The sequence below is a fragment of the Podarcis gaigeae genome, assembly GCF_964106915.1.
Source record: "Podarcis gaigeae genome assembly, chromosome: 4".
NCBI lineage: Eukaryota > Metazoa > Chordata > Lepidosauria > Squamata > Lacertidae > Podarcis > Podarcis gaigeae.
This window is the reverse complement of record NC_139677.1, coordinates 35822226-35844495: the sequence shown is the minus strand read 5'-3', so window position 1 is coordinate 35844495 and position 22270 is coordinate 35822226. Positions and strand designations below refer to the sequence as shown.

Sequence of the window (22270 nt, the reverse complement as noted above, 5' to 3'; positions counted from 1 at the left end):
TCTTCCCCCGCTGGCCGCCTTGGGCTAAAAACTGGAACCTGAGCCTCTGCTATAGGGAGGTGGGAAAGTAGGGAAGTTTAAAAAAGAAAAGAGGCGGGAGCAGGAGAGAAAGAGACTAGGAAGGTGGCACAAGGTCTTTTAATATCTGGAAATGTGTGGGGCAGGTTTAGCCCCCCTGAAGCTGTTTTGAGCTTCAGGAGGCAGCGCTTCAATGCAGAGCCATAGTAAAAAAAAAGGGGGGGGGGAGGAGGAAAGTAATATTCTGGCAGAGACATTACCTTGCCAACAAAGGCCCATATAGTTAAAGCTATGGTTTTCCCAGTAGTGATGTATGGAAGTGAGAGCTGGACCATAAAGAAGGCTGATCGCCGAAGAATTGATGCTTTTGAATAATGGTGCTGGAGGAGACTCTTGAGAGTCCCATGGACTGCAAGAAGATCAAACCTATCCATTCTTAAGGAAATCAGCCCTGAGTGCTCACTGGAAGGACAGATCCTGAAGCTGAGGCTCCAATACTTTGGCCACCTCATGAGAAGAGAAGACTCCCTGGAAAAGACCCTGATGTTGGGAAAGATGGAGGGCACAAGGAGAAGGGGACAACAGAGGACGAGATGGCTGGACAGTGTTATCGAAGCTACAAACATGAGTTTGACCAAACTGCGGGAGGCAGTGGAAGACAGGAGGGCCTGGCGTTCTCTGGTCCATGGGATCACAAAGAGTTGGACACGACTAAACAACAACAATATTCTGGCTTTATCGCTGGGCTCCGTGGATTGTGGCTGGAAAATGCATCATCATCATCATCACTTATTATTTATACTCCGCCCACTCTGAGTGGCTCCCAACAGAATATTAAAAACACGATAAAACATCAAACATTAAAAACTTCCCTAAACCAGCGTTCAGCAATGTGAGCCCACAACACACACTTTTCCAGGCTCTTTTTCAACTCTTAGGTCATTTGAGAATGGGAAAGGAGGAAGATTAACAGAAATCTTGAAATTACCTTGCCGGAACATTTGTGTGTTCCCGCTGGCCTTCACGCAAAAGGTTGGGACTTTGTGATTCAGGTGGTTGTTGTATTTTATCCTCATAAACTGTGCACACGCCATACATTGTGGTAGGTTAGGGCAGAAGAGAAGCGACTAGGCCAAAGTTGTAACTTCTAGGCCAATGGGAGTTTTGAACCTAGGCATTTCCTGTCAGACACAACGTAACTTCGCATAACAAGCCGGTTATTATTTATCCACATACTGCAAAAGGGGGAGCCAAGATGGAGAGCATTTTGCATGAAGTTGCCGCGTTAATTTGTGACAGATTTGGGCTCAATCCAAAGCTCGTGCTATTCACTAGAAGAAGAGTTTGGATTTGATATCCCGCTTTATCACTACCCTACGGAGTCTCAAAGCGGCTAACAATCTCCTTTTCCTTCCTCCCCCACAACAAACACTCTGTGAGGTGAGTGGGGCTGAGAGACTTCAGAGAAGTGTGACTAGCCAAGGTCACCCAGCAGCTGCATGTGGAGGAGCAGAGACGTGAACCCGGTTCCCCAGATTACGAGACTACCGCTCTTAACCACTACACCACACTGGCTCTCTGCAGTACTGCCCTGCACTACTGAAGGATCCCAGCTCTTCTTTGACAGGTTAGGGAAGTTTAGGGCATAGCCTCATTTGAATCCTATCCCTCAAGGCCTGGTGCATACTAGTTAATGGTGGGCAAAGGCAGGGGTGGGTTGGGGATCTTCTGTCAGCCAGAGGAATGCTCAGGTAGCCTTCTGCAGGCCACATACCTGCCAGGCATCCTAGATGCAAAAGTAAGCAGTAATGGATGTGACTCATCTTTGTGCTCTAGCTCTACGGAAGTCAAGAGGGTTTTACACACACACACACACACACACACACACACACACACACTTCCCTTCCAGGTAAGCAAGAGGCAATATCACTGGTTCAAGGATAAGTTCCAGCGAGACAAAACTCTTAAGGATTTGCCTCAGGCAAAATAGAGAAGCTTAGAGGGCTGTATTTGCACCCAGAGCCAAGGTTCCCCTACCCCTGGGCTAGGACATTTAGACCAAGTGGCATGTTAAGTTTTAAAAATCGCAACCATTAAGGTAAATACCACTGCATTTTATTACTTCCATATGTGAGCCGTATGCTGGTGGGCAGCCTATATAATTTCAGCAATGAATGAATGATACAAAAACGAGGATGTTCCGCATTTACTTCGATTCTGTGTTGCTCAAGAGTCTAAGTGAAAACAATAAATGTCCCATTAATGCTCCACTGAACTACACCATAATGGCAATTTGCCCTCCACCATGCCCAGCTGTCTAGAACTTTGATCTCTCTAGTTAAAACTATTGTAATACTACACACTTCTCTTGTATTGTGGATTCTTTACACAGGTAGATAAGGGAGAGGTCATGGAAGAGTTAATAATTACCTTTAAGCCTGAACTATGACTGAAAAGCTATCTTGCATGCAAAAACGTAACTTCCATGTATTACAAAACTAAAGTTAAAATTACAGGGCTGTTGTGACATAACTAAAAATGGCAAGAACTGAACATGGCCATTTGACATAGAAAGCCATGAGAGAAGCTTGCAGAGTAAGAATGCCTGGATTTCTTTTGTAGGGGGAAGCAATATCTGTTTATGCATGCCTGAGCAATTATTTATTGTGGACCACAGCAAAGAAGTTTTGTGGCAGCGTTGTGACATTCTTATTCTAGCAATCCCAGCATCACCACTATGTTATCTGCAATTCAGGTAACATTTCAAACATCTGATGATGCATCTTCTACTGATCATTTTAAATGTTTCCAATTTTTTGATACACAATTTAGTGGAAGAAACAACACTTCATTTCCAAGAAGTGAAATAAAAATGCAGTAAGTAAAATAGTGTTGTTCCTTTAGGACCTTATTTTTTTAAACACACACCCATAAGTCTACCAACCAGAGCCAGATGCAAAATAGGTTTTTGGGAGGGATAGAGATGCAAAATTGTAGCCTGTGGGGTGGGGCCTATTACAGCAATTTATGCAACAAACATACCAGGACAAATTGAAATTTGAAATACGGGGCCTTAACTGCCTTGTTTGTTTGTTTGTTTAAACAGCCTTTTTGCTGTCACTGCTAAACAACTGGGAGTAAAGATATCATGCTCCATTTTCTTCCCAGTCACCCTAAAACGTTCTCCCCCTCCCTCCTCAATTTACTTCACTTCTGGCTCAGTTGAGCGTTCTAGTGTTTATATTTCACTCCCCATCATTCCTTCAATCTCTGATGGGTCAGACCTGCTTCTGCTTAGTGTAGCTAAAATGGCATCAACACAGAAAGGTGGTTCAATCTTATTTAATTTAATTTAATCCTGCCCTTCTCAACGGAGCACAGGACTGCAAAGAAACAACAAAACACGTCTTAGGAACAAAAATTTATTTAGGGCAAGGGATATCTTACTTGACACCCTCCAGATGTTGTGGGAGCTCAACTCCCATTGGCCCTAGGCAGTATGATCAGTGGCCAAGGATGATGGGAGCTGTGGCCAAACAATACCTAGAGCTTGATTTTTGTTGCCCATGAGATACGGAATGCCTTTGCAACAAGACATCTAATCTCTTGTCCTTCATCCATGATGTAGGGAGCTGGATTGGCAAACAATTGATCCATTCTAAACAAAGTTAATGATAAGACTTCCAAGAGCAATTGCCCCGTTGTCAAAGAAATTGTACTAAATGCAAATTAGCTTAAGATGCTATCTTATTTACGTTGGAGTAACTTTTCATTGTAAGATGGTATCTTATGAAACAATATTTTAACAAGCTTACCTGGTCAATCTCACAACCGAAATAAGGAAGCCAAGTGCTGCCTTTTTATTGCTGTCCTTATTTCTGTATGTAGATTATTTTTTTAAAGGGAAAATGCTGCATTGATCAATTACACATCAGTCTATGTGCAAGTTCAAAAATCAGATCAGCTGGTTGTGTTGGATAAATAACCTTACCTGAATACATTATGATAAACTTCAGGTTCATTTCAGTCAATTTGTTTCCAGCCACAATTCAGAGTCCTAGTTATTACCCAATAAAGCCCCCTCAAATGGCTTGGGACCAGTTTACCTCCTTCTGCATGAATCTGCTTGTGTCTGCATTCAGCAACTGAAGTCCTGCCCTGTACCTCCACCACTTTTGGAGATGCACTTAGTGGGGATATATGAAAAGGGCCTTTTTGTCAGGGACTCCCAAAATGTGGAACTCCTCATCCCTCTTAAAGAGGTTCTGTTGGCCCTCTCTTGAGTTTCAGGAATGTACCAAATCCATTTCTTTAATTACAAACTGCCTTCAAATCTGTTTTAACTTCCTGCTATCGTGTTATTTTGTTATATGACCCTCTTCTGCTGTTGCTTTAACGATTTAACTGATGATTTGTTTCATGTCATTTTTACTGTAGCTTTTAATCTGGGAAGCAAAAGACGTTTTCTAAAATAAATAAGATTCCATTATAGCAGAACAGATTCCAGCAAATATTGACACAGATATTTAAGGGCTGCCATGTTAACTATTTGAAAGCTGTTCAAATGAATTAATTCCATCTAATAAAAGAGGATCCCTGACTCAGCAACTTATAAAAATATGTTTTACAATGTTTTACTAAAACTGCAGATAGCAAGAATTATCTAAAGAGGCATGTTTCTGCATATGAAGAGAAGCCTTTTCTAAGGCTTTATATAAACACGTGCACATTATCCAAAATAAAGTCCTTTGTGCCTCAGAGCTGTTGCTTTACACATGTTCTAATTTAATTAATTTATCAATCTATTACCTTAACACATATTATTAATCTATTAAAATTACTTAAATCATGTTGAAGCCCTACGAATACCAAATTCATACACTGCCAACATCCTACATGGAATGTATGCATGTGGTATGTCCCGTGTGAAGACTGTGTGAGCACATTGCGTGTTCCTAAGGAAATCTACAAATCTGTAGATCATCTCCTGTGCTTTTCAATGCAAGAACTTTAGGGGGTTAAGTATAGTAATCAAAGAACTCTTAAGGACCAAAATATTACAGCCTTCAAAGATCACAACAAAGAAGGTATAGTTAGCAGTTTCATAATTTAATGAAAAAAGTATTGTAAAAAGGGGACGTCTGAAAAAGACATCCATTTGTGAAAAATCATATATATATATATATATATATATATATATATATATATATATATATGAATGAATGAAACAAATTAGGTTAAGAGGTAATACTTCAAAGTTAGCCACTGAACACATTGTAAAAACTAGCAAATATATTTTGGAGACAGATACTTGAAAGCTATATAGCCAAAGGCTCCTCCTCCACGTATCTATTAAAATCATGTAAAATTAAACAAAAACAAAATTACTATCGCCTGAACTGATATATTTTAGTCATCACCTTTAAATTAGCAAAACTGAGGAGTCTTGCTGAAGCACCATTTCCTACCCTTTATATTGTTCTCATGCCACTAGTCATGAAACACGATTGTTGTCGTCGTCCCCTTTAGATCAATGAAGTAATTGTTCCCATTTTCAACTCTTATTTACTTCATGACCAGGAAACAATGCTAACAATAAATATGAAAAACTAGAACCAATGTATAGAGAAGTGAACATTTTCAGCACCGTTCTGAATGGCTGACAACATAAAGGCCAACCATTTTTTCAACAAAACACTAACTTTTTTAAAAAAATGGTACTATATATTTACATGAAAGAAAATGCCTTAAAAATAGATCTATGGAAAAAAAGACAAATTACACAAACATACCATAGAAATGAGTAAACAAAGCAAACTTTTAAGAATGCCTAAAGTAAAGCATGTGAAACTGTCAAATTTCTTTTATTTCCTTCAGGAATATCTCATTGTGAATCCCTTCTTCACAACTAAAAGTAGATTTAACCCAGTTCCTTTTACTTCACATTATGGAATTTTATTAATTAAAGCAAACTGTAACAATTTCATTAGTCAAATTATTATTGGCTGCTAAAGCCCATTTATTCCTAATTAAAGATCAATGGTACGCCGTAATATAGAGTAATTTCTTTGACACCATTGTCACATATTACGAAGCGTTTTTGTAAAAAAAAAAAAAAAAGTAAATCTAATTAGACAATAAAGTGGCCTAAGCAATTCCAAAGCTTTTTTGGCAATCAAAAATATTTTCATTTGCTGTGTCTGACTATATTTAAACTTGGAAACCAAAACAATGTATTCACCAATTTTGGCTCAGAAATTGGACAAAGTATTTGACAGCTGAGCGGCAGCGGCGGGGAGTGTGTGTTTGTGTTGGGATGGGAGGAATGGATGTAATATTGTGGGATCGAGGTTTTAAAAAGCCTTCTGAGTTGACAAAGGAGAATCTGGCATCACTGGTGATTGCCTGAATAGGTTTAGAGATTACATACTTCTAGTATTAAACAGTATCCACATATCAGCCATTTGTATCGGCTGGCTGGCTAAAATATTCTGCAAGTGCAACCCACAACAAACTACTATGTACACGAGGATTAAAAAATAAAATAAAAAAATACTAGAAGTTAAAAGAGTATTTACCTTCAGAATCATACCACCTGTTCTGAAATTGGCTGAGAACATGATTTCTGTCTAGTAGTCATATGTCCCAATCCAGACCAAAACAAACAAACAAAAACAATTAAGCAAGCACCATTATTTCAAAATACAGTTTTGCCTTTTAAATTCCTTAAAAAAAAAAGGGGGGGTAAGAGATTGCTTAAGTGTTCTCATGAAGAGATATTATACTGAAATTGCAGCAAGAATCGCCTGTTCCATCTTCTTGCAGATTGTCACAGAAGGATGGGCTTTTTGGAATACCTGCCCACTGGTACAAAGCTGAACACAATACATTTCCGTAGACCGGGGAAGTGGATATATAAAACTATTTCTGCAAGTGATATTCAAAGTAACCTTTACTTATATAGCACTTATAGGAAAAAAACCCAATTAACAATCTTTTCAAAAAAGGGTAAACCAATTCACCACTTAAAAAAAAGCAAGTTCGTCATTTGCTCACAGATCCTACACTGTAACCTGCAGATTTCCTAAGGTTTGCATCAATAATCTTGGACATACGAAGGCTGAGCTATTCCCATTATCCGGGGTTTCTAATCACCTTTGTACTGAACTGTGAGAAATCAAATTTCTTTTACTTCTACTATGACAATCTCTATTAAAGTCTTTACTTGGGACCTCTCTCTCCGAGCTGCTTTTTCTCAGTCTTATCTGTCCTTTATTCTCATCGCTTTCAGCTTCAGAGTCACTGAGTTCCAAATCGGGACAATACCCATCATTGTCCTGGTAGGGGGCACTCCCCATCTGATATTCAAGAGTTTGCTTGCCCCATGAACGCTCTCTCATCGACAGCCTTCTTGAGGGCTTTTCACAGCATCTAAGATCTTCCGTGGTCCTCACCAAACTGTTGGTCGCTTCTTTGAAGGACCTGCTAAAGTGTTCTATGGTGGATTTCCTGAAGCTGCTCTGGCTAGCCAAGTGGGCAGAGAGAGCAGACTGCTGCTCGTATGTCGTTTGGCTAGAGCTGTCTCGCTGAGTGACGTCCCCAACTCTGCCCATTAAGCCATTAGACTTTGCTAGATTAGAGTGCTGCTGAATTTTCCCGTTCCCAATGGAGGACTGTCCATGCAATGCAGCTTGAAGTGCTAAGGGTTTGCCAGACGACTGTCCGCGATGGAAGTCTGATGTATGTGCAGGTCCAGAATTCTTTGCTGCTTCATTCCTAGACTTCACCATCCCTCCCAGTAAGCCATTGCTCCTGTTCTCATGCTGAAACCTCGAGTAGGCTTTCATATTTGAAACAAAAGTCTCTTTGGATACTGGAATACCCTTTTTGCTGTAAACCACGACATTGTTGTCAGGAGAAAGTGGTTTACCAGATTTCAATTTATTTTTGCAATCACCTAATGTTGATTTTGGCATCTTAAGCTTCAAGGTGATTCTAGGAGGTGGATAAAACAGAGTGTTTTCCAGTGCACTTGTCAGAGAATGGCCTATAGAGAAAAATAAAAGGGTATGTGAGAAGGTATCTATTTAAGAGGCAGATTCCATCATGCAAATGTATGCAGCACATCTTCACAGAACTTAATAGAATCACAGAGTTAGAAGGGACCCTGTGGATCACCTAGTCCAACTTCTTGCAATTCAGGAATATACACCTATTCTAGAACTATTTAAATGTAGCAACCTGTAAGTTTATAATATCATTTGCAATTAAGGAAAGTTCCTTTTCCCATGTTTCCTTGATAATAGATTCAAGAAAGCATTAAAAAATTATATGCTACTAGATATTTATTGAATGCCTGGTCACATACTAAGGCTCTATCTAGCCTTCCCAGAACAGAGGAGCATGGGATTTTAAGAACATAGTAGAAGGAAAACATTACTAAGTTTGTAGTATTTGCATATTCTAGTGTATTCTTCTTACTCATGTCTAGAACACAACTTACAAATTTACTGCAATGTAAACAAATGCATTAATAAAAAGTTATACCATATAGATAGCCCATAAGATATATTTCTGGAATAGCTGAAAGGGGATTTTATAATTAACAATCCAAGAAAAGCATGTTTAAAAAGGCTCTGGAAGCTAGCAACACATAGCAAAAATCTAAAGTAGCCATGGTCATATTGGGACAATCACATCTCATCTTATTAAGCCAAGTTACACACAAGTGTTTTGCCTGCACATACAGAGACCCTTTGTGTCACACTGCAATCAGACCAAGAAGTCTGCAATTACCCATACCATGTTTTCTTGCTATGCCCTAATCAGGAAACTATGGTTATCAACTTCCGAATATGCCAGGATATTAAACCATAGTCCAAGCTGGTTTAATACTCCAATTTGTTCTCAGTAGGGTAGTTATAGTTTCCTGGTTTGGATAAAACAGGAAACTAAGGTCAATTACTTCCTGACTTAATCACTGCTTACACAAATAAGGAAAGGGGGATTGCATGTGCAAGTAAAAAGGTTCATGCATATATTTGTTTAAAAAGCTCAGATATGATCATCTGAACCAGGCTCATTTTGCATTCCTTACCTGCAGCAATTTCCTGATTGATAAGCTGGACTTGCAAATTGAAAACCTGCTCATGTGCTTTGCTGTGAGAAAGTTTTAACTTCTCTCTTCTGCTTACCATGTAGCAAAGATTTCTTACCTACAGCGAAAAAACAAAAAAAAAAAGAACCACTTTAGCCTAATGGGGCCTCCTGCTGCCGCCGTGCTGCCGTAGCACGACTTCTGTTCTCATCCTGAAGCAAAGTTCTTAACCTGAAGCACTATTTCTGGGTTAGTGGAGTCTGTAACTTGAAGCGTATGTAACCCGAGGTTACCACTGTACTTAAATAATCTGCATGTTTTATTATTCATATTGCAATGTTAACGCTTGACCTCTTTCTCCGTTTTGCCTTCGATATACTCAACGTTAACTCTAGTCCCTTCTGAACCATCCACCCACAAAACATTCTCGAGTGCTTTTTAAAATTCACAACGAAAAGGTTATCAGGTGGCTATTGACTTCTTGGTCTGAGCTAGTCTCCCTGTTTAGCAGGTAGAAGGTTCCTAAAGCCACAGCTGTATAATTAGGATGATGCCTGCGGAGGATCCTTAATAGGCTCTACTGTAGCCTCCTTACTAGAGTCAATATTATGGACCCATCAGTAATGCTGACCCCATCTCAAGCATGCAAATGAGCCAATGGGCAAAGCACCGGCAGAATCAGCCTCCTCCGACTGTAATTGAGTGTTGTAATGAAGGAGAAACCTCATCTTGACACTTGAGGAAAGAAACCTGGTGACTGCTACAGGAGAACAGCCATGCACAGCATAAGCCTCCACACAGCATCAGCTGACATATGGGCCATACAGCAGAGTAGCATGGCACACCACAAGTCGTAGGATGAACCCAGAATCTGGCTGACCCTACTTCTACTTAGCTTCTTGCCATTCCTGTTTCTTCTCTCCACCAGCCTCCATTATGTACTTACTTACTTGATTTCTTACCCACTGTTCCTCATAGGACCCCAGGGAGGGTTACAACAATACAATATACAATTATTTAAAAAATAGATAAAAACAGATGTGGCAATAAAAACAAGTAAAGCCGTTCCAGACAGAACAGAACATTATCGATTTAGCAGAAGAGATGGGTTGCCTGAACTGCCAAGGTCAGGACAAAGAGGTGCATCTTCAGCGTACAGCAAAAATACTGTATAATGAAGAGCTGCCACAGGAAAGGAAAAAAGCCCTTTCCTGGGCCACCATTCCCTGCACTTCTGAAGGCGGAAGTACTACCAAGACAGTGCCCTTTGCCAAATTTTAACACCCAAGGTGGTCTTTCAGCTGTTCAGGGTGCAAGTCACTTAGAGCTTTAAACACAAATGTGAGTACCGTGATGTGGACCTTGGGGGGTGGGGAATGGCAACCACAGCAGCTGTTTTTTAAATTGAGGTTGTAAGAGCTCTAAAATGGAACATCAGCCAGTAATCTGGCTGCTGCATTTTGGACCAGTTGCAGTTTCCAAATAGCCTTCAACGGTAGGGGCACATAGAGCGCATTGCAATAGTCGAATCTGGAGGCTGTCAGATTGTGGCGTACAGTGATGAACTTGCTGGAGACAGAATAAGAAGAAATAAGCACTACGGTGTTGGATTGATCTGCCCCTTCCCGATTCCTGTTGCAGTGAACTACTTTATAAGGGTATTTTTCGTCACTCCCCCCCCCTCCTCCTTACCCTCTCCAGATCCTGCCTCAAATGCATGAACATCCTCATTCGAGTATGAATGCTATCTTCTTTTGGCTGAACCAAGCCGTTTTCTTCATCCTCCCTGGGAGGAAATAATGGTTTATTAAAGTTACTTTTCCGTTTTAGTTTCCAGTAATTATAGATCAAGTCCACAGTGAGTTTAGGGAGGCCGAGTTCTGCTGCGACGTCATCAATCCTCACTAGGGAGTAGAACTCCTCCTCCAGCTCCCGAAGTTTCTGAGCACGCAAACTGGTTTTCTCGCTCTCGGTCTGCTTCTGGTCTGCTGTGCTCTTGGGATTAACGTCTGCGTCGGGCATCAAGCTCTGCTTGGTTTTGCTATGTTTTAGACAGTACGACTTGAACTTGACTTCATCGCCATCATCCAGGATTGTTTTCATCTCCAGGCTATGCTCAAAGGCACACGTGACATGAAAGGCAGTAATGCAGCTCTTCACAGAGCACTGTTGAGTGAAGGAAACCGCCACCAGTTAAAACAAGCATCAGAGGAAGAAAACCAGCCAATGAAAGCTTAGAAAGTATCACAGGCCTTTTATTATTACACGTATGCACAGAGTTTCACAGGCGGTATTCAGAAGACACAGCTTTACTTTAAAGGTTGTTTATTCACGAGTTAGAAGTCTAAATGGTAACCTTCAGACACAACAAGAAAAACAAGCAAATTCTGTTCCGCTAAAGATTTTTAAGAAATACAGGTTATAAAATGTAAAACATTGATGTTTAAGTACTTTTATCTTAAGAGTTACAAGCTATGCATATACACTTTCAGAAGAGGCAACACACACCGTTAATGAAAAACAGCCTATTCAATCATTTGTTTCTTCTGTATAAGTTCCAGCATTCCAACGCCATGGGCAATGCTTGGTTCACGGTAAAGCCTTAGCAGCAATTTGGCATAATGGCTGTGTTTTGAAATCACATTAAGCCATAGGTAATGTTTAACTATGGCTTTACATGACTGAGCAGTATGCTTGCGCAAGCTAACCAAGTCCCACTTTGCTCTTTCCCCATTCCTGGCTGCACCATGGCAGGAGCAAAAAACCACATGCCTTGGCTTCATATGCAATCCAAATCTGGGCTCGTTTGTTTCCCCAAAACAAACCATGAGCAGTAAACAAATAACAAAGTTTGGTTATCACTTGATAAGTAAAGTTGCTTGCGGTATGTGGCCAGTTGTGAGGGAAAGTGGACTGGAAACTTTGAGCAGTGTGCACTGCTCGTCCACATTAAACCACATATTAAACCTAACTATGGTTTAACATGATGTGCAAAGCAAGATAACTTGACTTCTGCAAAAACTGTTTAACTAAAGTTCAGCCACCACACTAGCTACCACAAGTAGCACGGTAAGATAGAGGATCCACAGCTTCATGACAGATTCACAATTTAAGTAATAATGCAAGCGTTTGTATAGAGCTTGCATTATTACGGTGGTACCTTGGGTTAAGAACTTAATTTGTTCTGGAGGTCTGTTCTTAACCTGAAACTGTTCTTAACCTGAGGTACCATATTAGCTAATGGGGCCTCCCACTGCCGCCACACGATTTCTGTTCTCATCCTGAAGCAAAGTTCTCAACCCAAGGTACTATTTCTGGGTTAGCAGAGTCTGTAACCTGAAGCATCTGTAACCCGAGGTACCACTTAAATTATGTATCTGCCATAAAGCTGTGAATCCTGTATCCTGCTACTTAGCTAGTGTAGTGTCTAAGCTTTAGTTAAACGGTTTTGGCATAAGCAAAGGGCCCTAAGTGCATTATCTCAGGGATCCTGTGCATTCCCTTGCTTTTTAATTTAATGTAATTTTAATTGACTGTTGTTCCCCGTAAGCACCCCTAAAGATTTTGGTGGGCCCCAAAAGGTTTACAAAAGTCTCTTTATTTTTTTTAACAAATATCCCCGCCAACTACTCTCATTGGCCCCCTATCTACAATTCTGTGATGCTAAAAGGTTGTGGGTTTGTTTGTTTTTTACATTCTTCCAATACCCTGAAAATGTTTCCTTAAAATATAAAGGTAAAGAGACCCCCTGACCGTTAGGTCCAGTCACGAAGGACTCTGGGGTTGCAGTGCTCATCTCGCTTTACTGGCCGAGGGAGCCGGCGTACATGTGGCCAGCATGACTAAGCCGCTTCTGGCAAAATCAGAGCAACACATGGAAACGCCATTTACGTTCCTGCCGGAGCGATATCTATTTATCTACTTGCATTTTGACGTGCTTTCGAACTGCTAGGTTGGCAGGAGCTGGGACTGAGCAACGGGAGCTCACCCTGTCGCGGGGATTCGAACCACCAACCTTTCGATCGGCAAGCCCGAGGCTCTGTAGTTTAGATCACAGTGCCACCCACATCCTTAAAATATAAACCCTGCTAAAGGCTATTCTGCTGCGTCTGTCTTCCACCCAGCACAGGAGAAAGTTGTTCCTTAGCACTCTGAACCTGTTGAGTTTGCTAGCATGCAATTTCTGCTCTGCAGCCTCTAAGATCACAATACAGAATTAACACATACCTGGATACAAGCACCAGTTTTCAATTTGCATAAGCTGCAAACTAAAGCCCATCTACTTGGTGGAATATGGGACACTTTGGTAATTGGTTCCATTCTTTCTGGACAAGCAATGCTTACCTAATAATAATAAAATGTATGGATTACTATGACTGACATGACCAGGAAAGAGCTATCAAGCTATTATATTTCAGCATATTGTAAAAAGGCAAATATAACAGCTACAGCAGCTAGGTGACCGGGGGAAGATTGCAGTCCGAATACTTCCATGCTAGTCTACATAAAGATGAGCTAAAACACTTCTTATACATACCTCTGGAATCCAAAGAGCACAGCTCACATGCGCCCACTTGGTGCCTGTCCTTGTAGCTTTCATGGCCCCACCTCTCTTTGGACACAAGAGACACTGAGGGTGTATACCTAGAACACAAGTACGACACAGCCAGCTTCCTTCAGGAACCTTTAGGATGCCATAGCATGCCTGAGGATAAAAACAAACTGCTGCTTTATACGACTCCATAAGTGAAACGAGACATCACTGACTTATAGCAGTACCAACAGAGTATTTTTTTTTAAAAAAAAAATGCTATACGCTAAAACCATTTTGGGAGAATTCAACTATTTGCCAGATGTCTGAAACACGAAACAGGAAAGGAGCTATTTCCTAACAAGTAAAGAGTTACACACATCATTAATAGTGCTGCACAGAGAATTTCTACAAAAAGACACAAAAGCCAAAGGCCTGATCTCAGAATGGTTGGCCAACGGTAGCTGCGCCTCCCTAGCCCCAAAACCTTGCTATTTATTGTTGTGTATCTCTCTCACACATACAAAATCTAGAAAAGTAGCTCTCTGTGGCATCTAGTACTAGCATACACTTACCGAGAAAGGTTTCTGTATAGCCTAAGGAAGACTCCAGAAGGATTAGCCTATCACAGTTATTTCTGGAACATTTCAGATTAATCCAGAAGAGTGCACTCTTGCATAGGCATAAATTCTAGGCACACATTTAAAAGATCAGCTTTCCCTCATTATCTCACTGTGCACTCACTGCACCATGCTCTACTCTTGTCATTAACAAGAATCATTTTATGAAGATTAAAAATTCACCCTTCACTTCTCCATTTTCTCTCTGTTGTAGGAAATTTAATTAGCTGACATCCCTAAATGTGGTTTCAGAAAAGGAAGAAGTGTGCAGCAGACAAATGCTCCAACACCACAATGGTTCAAAACCTTTCCCATGATATTTAGGGGATTTACATGACCTCTGAATACATTACTTGATCAAAAGCAATCCATGTCTCTTTTAAGCAGTTTCGTGTTAAATTTTACAGAGCCGTCGGAAAACAAAAATTCTAGACCCACTTTTTCAGAGGCCGCCAGATTTCTTGCACCTTTTCAATGGCTTTTCAGATAGGTTGTGTTGGAGCAAGCTATCTAGAAAGATTCTACAGTGGTACCTTGGTTCTCGAATGTAATCTGTTCCAGAAATCCATTAGACTTCTGAAACGTTAAAAAACCAAAGCGCGGCTTGCGATTAGTGCAGCCACCCTGGAAACAATAGCTGACAGCCACATCAGACATTCGGCTTCCGAAAAAGGTTTGCAAACCAAAGCATTTATTTCCAGGTTTGCAGCATTCGGGTTCCGATTTGTTCGTCAACTAAGCTGTTCGAGAACCAAGGTTCCATTGTAATCCCATTCCCAAAAGAAAGAAGCATTTTCAAAACCTCTGCTAGCACTAACCTGATGCACACAGATGTTGCATTTGTCACAAAACACCATATCATTCCCATCTTCACTGTCAGGGGACCGGCACACATCACAGATGACATCTTCATCATATTCAATACCCAGCCCCTCCTCTGTCTCAATGGCATGGTTCATGTTCTCGTGACAATGACGTTCCAGGACTTCCACCATTTTCTCCATTGTGTTCTCATCAAGCTGCCCACAACCTGCAGGAGAATTAAAGCAAAATAATAATCTGCTTAATACTAAATAAAGAAACAAAAAGCACCCTCATTTCCTAAAGCATTGCACTGACAATAGGTTGTCTCCCTCCCTCATTTGTGTGAGACTTACTTAAATTTCAATCCAAGTTTTAAAAGACGTAAGATCTACATTGCATTAATCTGATATATAATACACTATCTTAAACAAATGCAGATACACGAAAAGTGAAACCACCAATTGTAGGTGGACTTATTTAAAACACTGTTATCCTGCCTTTTTGGCTTCCTATATTACTATATAAAAATATTAAAATACTTAGATTGAAAGTCCTATTCCCTAGGATTCAGACAACCTACATATATTCAAAGTAGCAGCTAGGATGTCAGGAATAATGCACAAAATTGATTTTTACCTATGACATCATAGCATAGCATTGTTCATGCTAAACCATCATTAACACTAAGGTGTCTGGCAGATGATGACATACAACCAAGGTTTAACGTCACAGAATAGTTAAAAGCACCAGTGAGGGCAGTTGGAATTTTTTGTTGCTCTTCCAACTTCAGCTCCACTAGCTTTTGGGCAGCGACAGCTCCATAGCCATAGCTAAGGAAGTGGTCCAGGTTTGCATACAATGTTAAGCAAGGTTTATAACCCAGCTACAAACCTTGGTTAATCAGAAACTTTTACCATTGCCAATAAAGTGGACTGAGTTCAGACATAAGGCTAATCCACAGTTTCATAATGTGCATTATGTTTGAACCAAACCATCATTATAAGGAAATTGCCTCTTAACATGACAAATAGCCTGTTCAACTTCATTGAAATCTCATTATATGCCCCATTACCTTTTCCCATTCAGATTAGAAACATGTTGCTTTTGAATACTACATTGAAAAGAATCTGCCACATTAAGTTAATTATTTCCCCCCTAATTTTTAAGTCTCATAAACAAGCTATCAAGATAGTGTCTTCTCTGATTTACTAGGGTGGCATAATCCTGCTTCTCTCATGGAGCCACAAAGTACAATTCTGCAAAGCTGCCATTTTCTCAGGTCATTACGATCTGAGTATTAGCAAATACAATTAAGATCTGAGTATTAGCAAATACAATTAAGTAGGAATACTGACTTCCATTATTACCTGATTGGTATTTTTTCATACACATTGTTTTTATTACTCCTAGAGTCCTGGCATAAAATGCACATTCTTCCATGAACCAAGATGGATTTCCAAAGAATTAAAAACATGGAAGTTCCTCAAAATATCTAGATGCAGTTAAATGTCTCTGAACCATGGCTGCAGAAGACTCATTGAATACCAACTAAAGTTATCTTTCTAAACAAACCACTTTTTTTAAAAAAAAAGGAAGCAGCAGCAAAACAGCCTTAAATCAGCGCAGTTGACTAAAGATACAGTTTTTAAAATTCATTGTAGCTTTAGTGATTGCACTTTTCATCACTCTCACCCATTTCAGCAAGCTCCTCATTTACTTCCTGAAGCCAGAAGATGTCCATATCATCCAAGTCATAACGACACATCGATTCTGCCAGTTCCAGAATGTTGATATAGCCAGGTTCAGTGGGCTCTTGACTTGAACAACGAATGTATTTTCTAGGCCGTGTATATAGTACTTGCTTTACTTTTTCCGCTACGACTCTAAAATGATATAGTAATTAAAGTGAGCTGCGAGTCATTTGCTGAAAGGGCACTTCTGCAAATTGGGAAGCCAGGTATTTGACGCCCCTAATTGATTATAATAATCTGGGTTACAATGGAATGCATGGGTCAAGCAAAAGTAACAATGTGCATTGGTGCATCGGGTAAGAACATTTTCCAGGCTGAGGGTCACAATGGCCAGTGGAGGGGGCCCATGTCAAACTAGGCATGGCCAAAATGAAATAGTGGGAAAAGGCAGAACTTACCCCTCCCTCCCAATACATAGGACATTTTGCCCAAGCTAGTTGAGTCTTTCCATGCTACTTCTCTCTTTTACAAACACACAGCACAACCTCTTTCTGTGTCTCTCTGGGGATGCAAAATTTCTGCCACACCGCCCCCTCTACCTGATTGACTTTGCAAACAGGGATGGATGATCTGTCTCCCATTTTTTTGTTCATTAAGAAACAATAATAATGCACACCCCTTTCCCCAATAATTAATTTCTTTGCCTTCTGTGGATACTAATCAAATTATGCGCCAGAATTGTATGAATTCACGCCCCCCCAATCCACAATAATCCATTAATGTTTCTCCCACCAGCAGCTTTTTCTACAGTTTTCCTTGTGCCTCCCATCCATTTCTTCGTTTACATCTCCACCCACTCTCTCCCTCCAATCCCGGAGTCCATTCTAAACAGCAATCACCAAGTGAGCTCAGACAGACCATTCCAATGCCTTGGGCTGTTCTTCAGCCGATCATTTCATTAATTTTTTTTGTCAGCTGACAACAGCAACAGCAGAGATAGTTGTACTGATCCAGATGCAGCATGAAAATAAAACAAATTTTTAGGGACTGCTGCCCAGAAAAGCACAATTAAGAAAGGGGTACCCAGACACAAAAAGTGAGTAAACAGATAAATAAATAAATCATTTTCATGGGGTCCTTGGGGGCCATGACCTGTGTGTTAGCCACCCTTACTTTTGACTAAGGAATTCATTAGGACAATGCCATGCTGCTCACAGAGTACTGCTACACACTACAAGTAAAAGGTAAAGGACTCCTGGACTGTTAAGTCCAATCAAAGGGAACTATGGGGTTGTAGCGCTCATCTCGCTTTCAGGCCAAGGGAGCTGGCGTTTGACCACAGACAGCTTTCCGGGTCATGTGGCCAGCATGACCAAACTGCTTCTGGCACAACGGAACAGCGTTACCGAAGCTAGAGTGCATGGAAATGCCGTTTACCTTCCCATTTATCTTCCATATTTATCTACTTGCACTGGTGTGCTTTCGAACTGCTAGGTTGGCAGGAGCTGGGACAGAGCAACAGTTCACCCCATTGCGCGGATTTGAACCGGCGACCTTCTGATCAGCATGCCCAAGAGGTTCAGTGGTTTAGACCACAGCACCACCCGCATCCCTATAAACTACAGGAGCACATGCCAAAAGCCCATTCTGAACTATCAGCAAACCTCTTTCTTACACTCAAATATAGGGATCATTAAAACAAAAACAAAAAATAAACCCACAAAAGTAAATTCTTTATTGAACAACCACACAGATAATTTTCCACACTGCCTGATGTTCCCTCTTGAGTTGTGACCATATCATACATCAGAGGAAGTAAAGAAAGCCCAAATTACAATGGGACAAAGGTATTTAGGCATGAGCAACTACCAAGCAAATGTATCTGGTGATCTTTATATACCTAAGACTAGCTCAGGGTAATACACCCTCAGCCAGTCTACCACCACACCCAACTTTGTGTACTCCACAAAACTGTCTCATATATTTGGAAAACTGCAATGGACATCATCCACCACAACCGCTGGAACAATACTGAGTTATGCTGAAATAATGAAGTATACTACCTCTTTGACTATGTGGACAGAATACACTTGTCTGTTGTGGACCTTAATACTTCTTTAAAAATTGCAGCCTCACCTGATCAAAAATCTACTCTGTGCAACAAAAGTAGTAAACGATTAATTATTGTTTACATGACATGAATGCTGCCCAGTATATTCATATGGCTACCCCCAAATTAAATGTAGTTCAGTCCCAACAATTATTTATTAAAAATTACCTGAGAGAAGGTTGTGGAATCGTGTCTGGGCTGGCTGGGACTTGCACACCCTTTTCCCATTCTTGTTTCCATGTGTCCGCAAAGAGGTAATATTCATCTGGGTTAATATGATGAGAATCTGGGAGTTTCATGGCACTAATGAGATCCTTTCGAAACACCTGCAGGTGAAGGCAAAGACAGCATTAATACTTGGGAAGAAACAGTCCAATAATTTATTTTTCTTCTTCTTCTTTAACAATACAAATTAATAATGTACAGGAGCCTAATGATTATCCAAGAGGCCATGTTAAACAGTTGTCAGAACCATACTGATCAAACCAACCCCTTTGCTGCCAAGCATAAAGGAAGGAACACATAATTCCCCAACTATTTAGAATCATGGGCTGCTGCAGTTGTAATCAAAGCAAGTGGACCACCCTGTTCTGCTTTACCACACAAATCCTAGAAGGTAAAGCGTGAATGGGATCTTCCAGAGTTATGTAGATATGGGATCTCCCCTAATCGTAGATACTGAAACACCTACAGAACTGTGGCAACTTCCAGCTCTGGGGAGGTCCAGAATCCAAGTAACTGCAGGTGACCAGGAAAGAGACAAGGAGAAAGTAGAAGACTTGCTCACAACTTGGGAGGTTGGGTGGGAAAGTTCAATCTGTTAAAAGTTGTAACAGCCTCTAGCATCTACCCTGGATTGCAGGAACGTTGTCTCTTCCAAATCCTGCAACCCTGCAAGTTGCAAGTGAAGATTTAATTTCACTTTAGCAGTATGGTAGAATAGAGTTTGTTTGTTTTGATACTCTCACGCTCAAAGATTTCAATGGATAAAACTAACTCCGAATATAAAAAAGAAGAGTGGGCCCAAAAGAGCTTGCATTTAACAGAACAGCTTAAAGGCAAATGAGACACCTACCCATCACTGTCATCTGCATTTCATCTGTTTTCAGAAGTAACTGTAATGGCATTAGGCATTCAGCAAGTAATTTTCCATTTCTGAAGGGTGCTAACCCCTGAACTTTCATGCTGAATTTTTTTTTTAAGGGTTACATAAGCTTAAGTTGTCGGCCAAGTTCTCCAAGGAAGTAGCTCAACGTTAAAAGTGATCATTTAGGCAAATAAAACACATTTGGAAGTAGTCCAGTTGGGCTAGTGCAACCACTTTTAGCTGCACAATGTAATTTTCTGGCCTTCTCTTCTCCTGTTCCCGGATCTACTCTGGAGAGCTGGGGAAACCTGGAGCAAATTTAGGGGGTGCACAGGGAGAGGAGAGGGTGGAGAAGTTACACTGTCCAACTAAAAATCACTGCGCTACCGTAACTGTTTAGCTGAATACCGCCCATTGTGCAACCAAGAGCAGGAGCCTGCCACTGGTCCAATCTTGACATAACACAGCCAATCTACCTGTGTCCCTCACCTCCCATGCTCAACACAGGCATAGGGCTAGCCTAGCTGGACAATGGGGCAGGATTAGCAGCACAGCCCTGTTTCTTAATCTACATGCAGTTCCCCCTGTCATGCATAAGATGCCTGAAGGGGGCTTTTGTTTTGCACTCTAAATCTGTATCATCTTTCCTCTTTTTGTGTGTGTGTGTGGGGGGGGGTTCACTAGGACCACAGAGCAGAATGAAAAGAGGTTATAGCCCCACTATGCAGGGAAGTTCCAACTCATGCTCTTGTTTGTTATTTCTAAAGTAAAAACGATACACATTTAAAATGTGCAAGCATTTATAGACTAGTTTGGCCCTCTGGGTAAGAAGAGACATGCAGTTCCCAAGAAATAGGGCAATCCAAATTTTTCCCATAGATATGAATTAAAGGAAGAAGATATGTAGGTATTTGGCCTTCTCTGGCCCATCTTTAGGGTAAATCCAGAACAGGGAGAAAGGATATGTGCAATCTGTATTTTTATACATTACTCAGAGGTTGTGCATTTAAATTTTTTTCAGAATTATGTGTTTGGTCAACTTGTATTTTCATAACTCTTGTTTTCAGTTCATAGTAAGAGAAGCCAAAATTGAAACCATGCCTAAGGTGAATAGGGGAAGAAGTACCTGGGGACAGTCTCATAACATTAGGGACTCAAATACTCCTAAGAAAAGTGGAAGCCTTAATAGCTTGTGCAGAAGTTTGCCATAGCCCTATAGTCATATTCCAGCAATAAGGAAGAAGGAAAGAAAACACAAGAAATTCTCTTCAGCAGCACCTGCTACCTCAAGACCTCAATTTCTCTTCAACTGCCCTTAGATTATGACCAATTTTACTACAGACCCTAATCTTTAAGCATAGATGGGCTTTAATCCCATTGAACTCAAATGGAACAAGTTTGTTCATTCTTCCTTCCTTCACCTATAAAAGGGAAACAACATGAATGAAGAAATCGTCGTGTAACAGAACTATCTCCCTGCTACTCTCAAAATCTGTCCCCAAAACCTCAAGAGAAAAATTGAGGTTAGTGTGGGGAGAGGGGAGAAATTCTTGCAATAGTGAAAAAAAATGTAGTTGAATAGCACCCCAAGAATGTGAGAATTACTCTCACCTCAGCAGGTTTCTTTTGTTCATTTGCTGGTGTTTTTGACTTGCTTCTGTACTTGGAACAAAAGGAGAAAGAAGTAGAAGGACCTGTGTAAACAGAGGAAAAGATGGAGACAATTTAAATGCTGCTGCAACACCAGGATATTCATAAAAATACAGAGAATTGCATTCCGAAATGGTATCTTAGGCAACATAAACTAGAAATTTTGCTTACAATTATGGGTCTGTTTTTCTTAAACAGTTGCTTCAACTTTTCAAGGATAAGTATCCAAAGGGACAAAACAAGTTGCTCCTGACTACCCAAACTGTATAGAAATTTATTCCATGTATGTGACTACAGCGGCAAGAATGTTACTTGCCCAAAAATGGAAAGAAGAAGAAGTCCCAGCGAAAGAATAATGTATACAAAAACTTATGGAATACGCAGAAATGGCAAAACTTACCGGAAAAATAAGAAATCAAGATAACAAACTTTTTATAAAAGAATGGAAATGGTTTATTGAATATTTAAAAAATAAACAGTAAACAGAGAATAATATTGGCAGGATTACTGTAATAACTTGTAGTTTTTAACATACGTTTAAAGCAGATGAATAAATGAGTAAATTAAGTTAATTTGGATATGCAGAAAATATAAAAAACAAATTTAAGGAACCGCAGAAAGAGGGGGAAGGAAGTCGAGTTTTGAAATGCTAAAATGATTGT

General features: G+C 40.3%; 1 protein-coding gene across 4 annotated transcripts in view; it reads right to left on the bottom strand.

Annotated features, from left to right (window-relative positions):
- Positions 1–6126: 6126 nt before the first annotated feature.
- JADE3 (jade family PHD finger 3) overlaps positions 6127–22270 on the bottom strand; it is a 33591-nt gene continuing 17447 nt past the window's right edge. For all 4 annotated transcript variants that reach the window (XM_083734266.1, XM_083734264.1, XM_083734267.1 and 1 more), the window contains exons 3-11: positions 21570–21652; positions 19040–19197; positions 16763–16953; positions 15085–15296; positions 13653–13820; positions 13343–13459; positions 10808–11281; positions 9116–9233; positions 6127–8065 (exon numbers count right to left, since the gene is read on the bottom strand). In XM_083734266.1, the coding sequence (XP_083590392.1) occupies positions 7170–8065; positions 9116–9233; positions 10808–11281; positions 13343–13459; positions 13653–13820; positions 15085–15296; positions 16763–16953; positions 19040–19197; positions 21570–21652 (2417 nt within the window). In that variant the 3' untranslated portion in view covers positions 6127–7169. The remainder of the gene's footprint in view (positions 8066–9115; positions 9234–10807; positions 11282–13342; positions 13460–13652; positions 13821–15084; positions 15297–16762; positions 16954–19039; positions 19198–21569; positions 21653–22270) is intronic.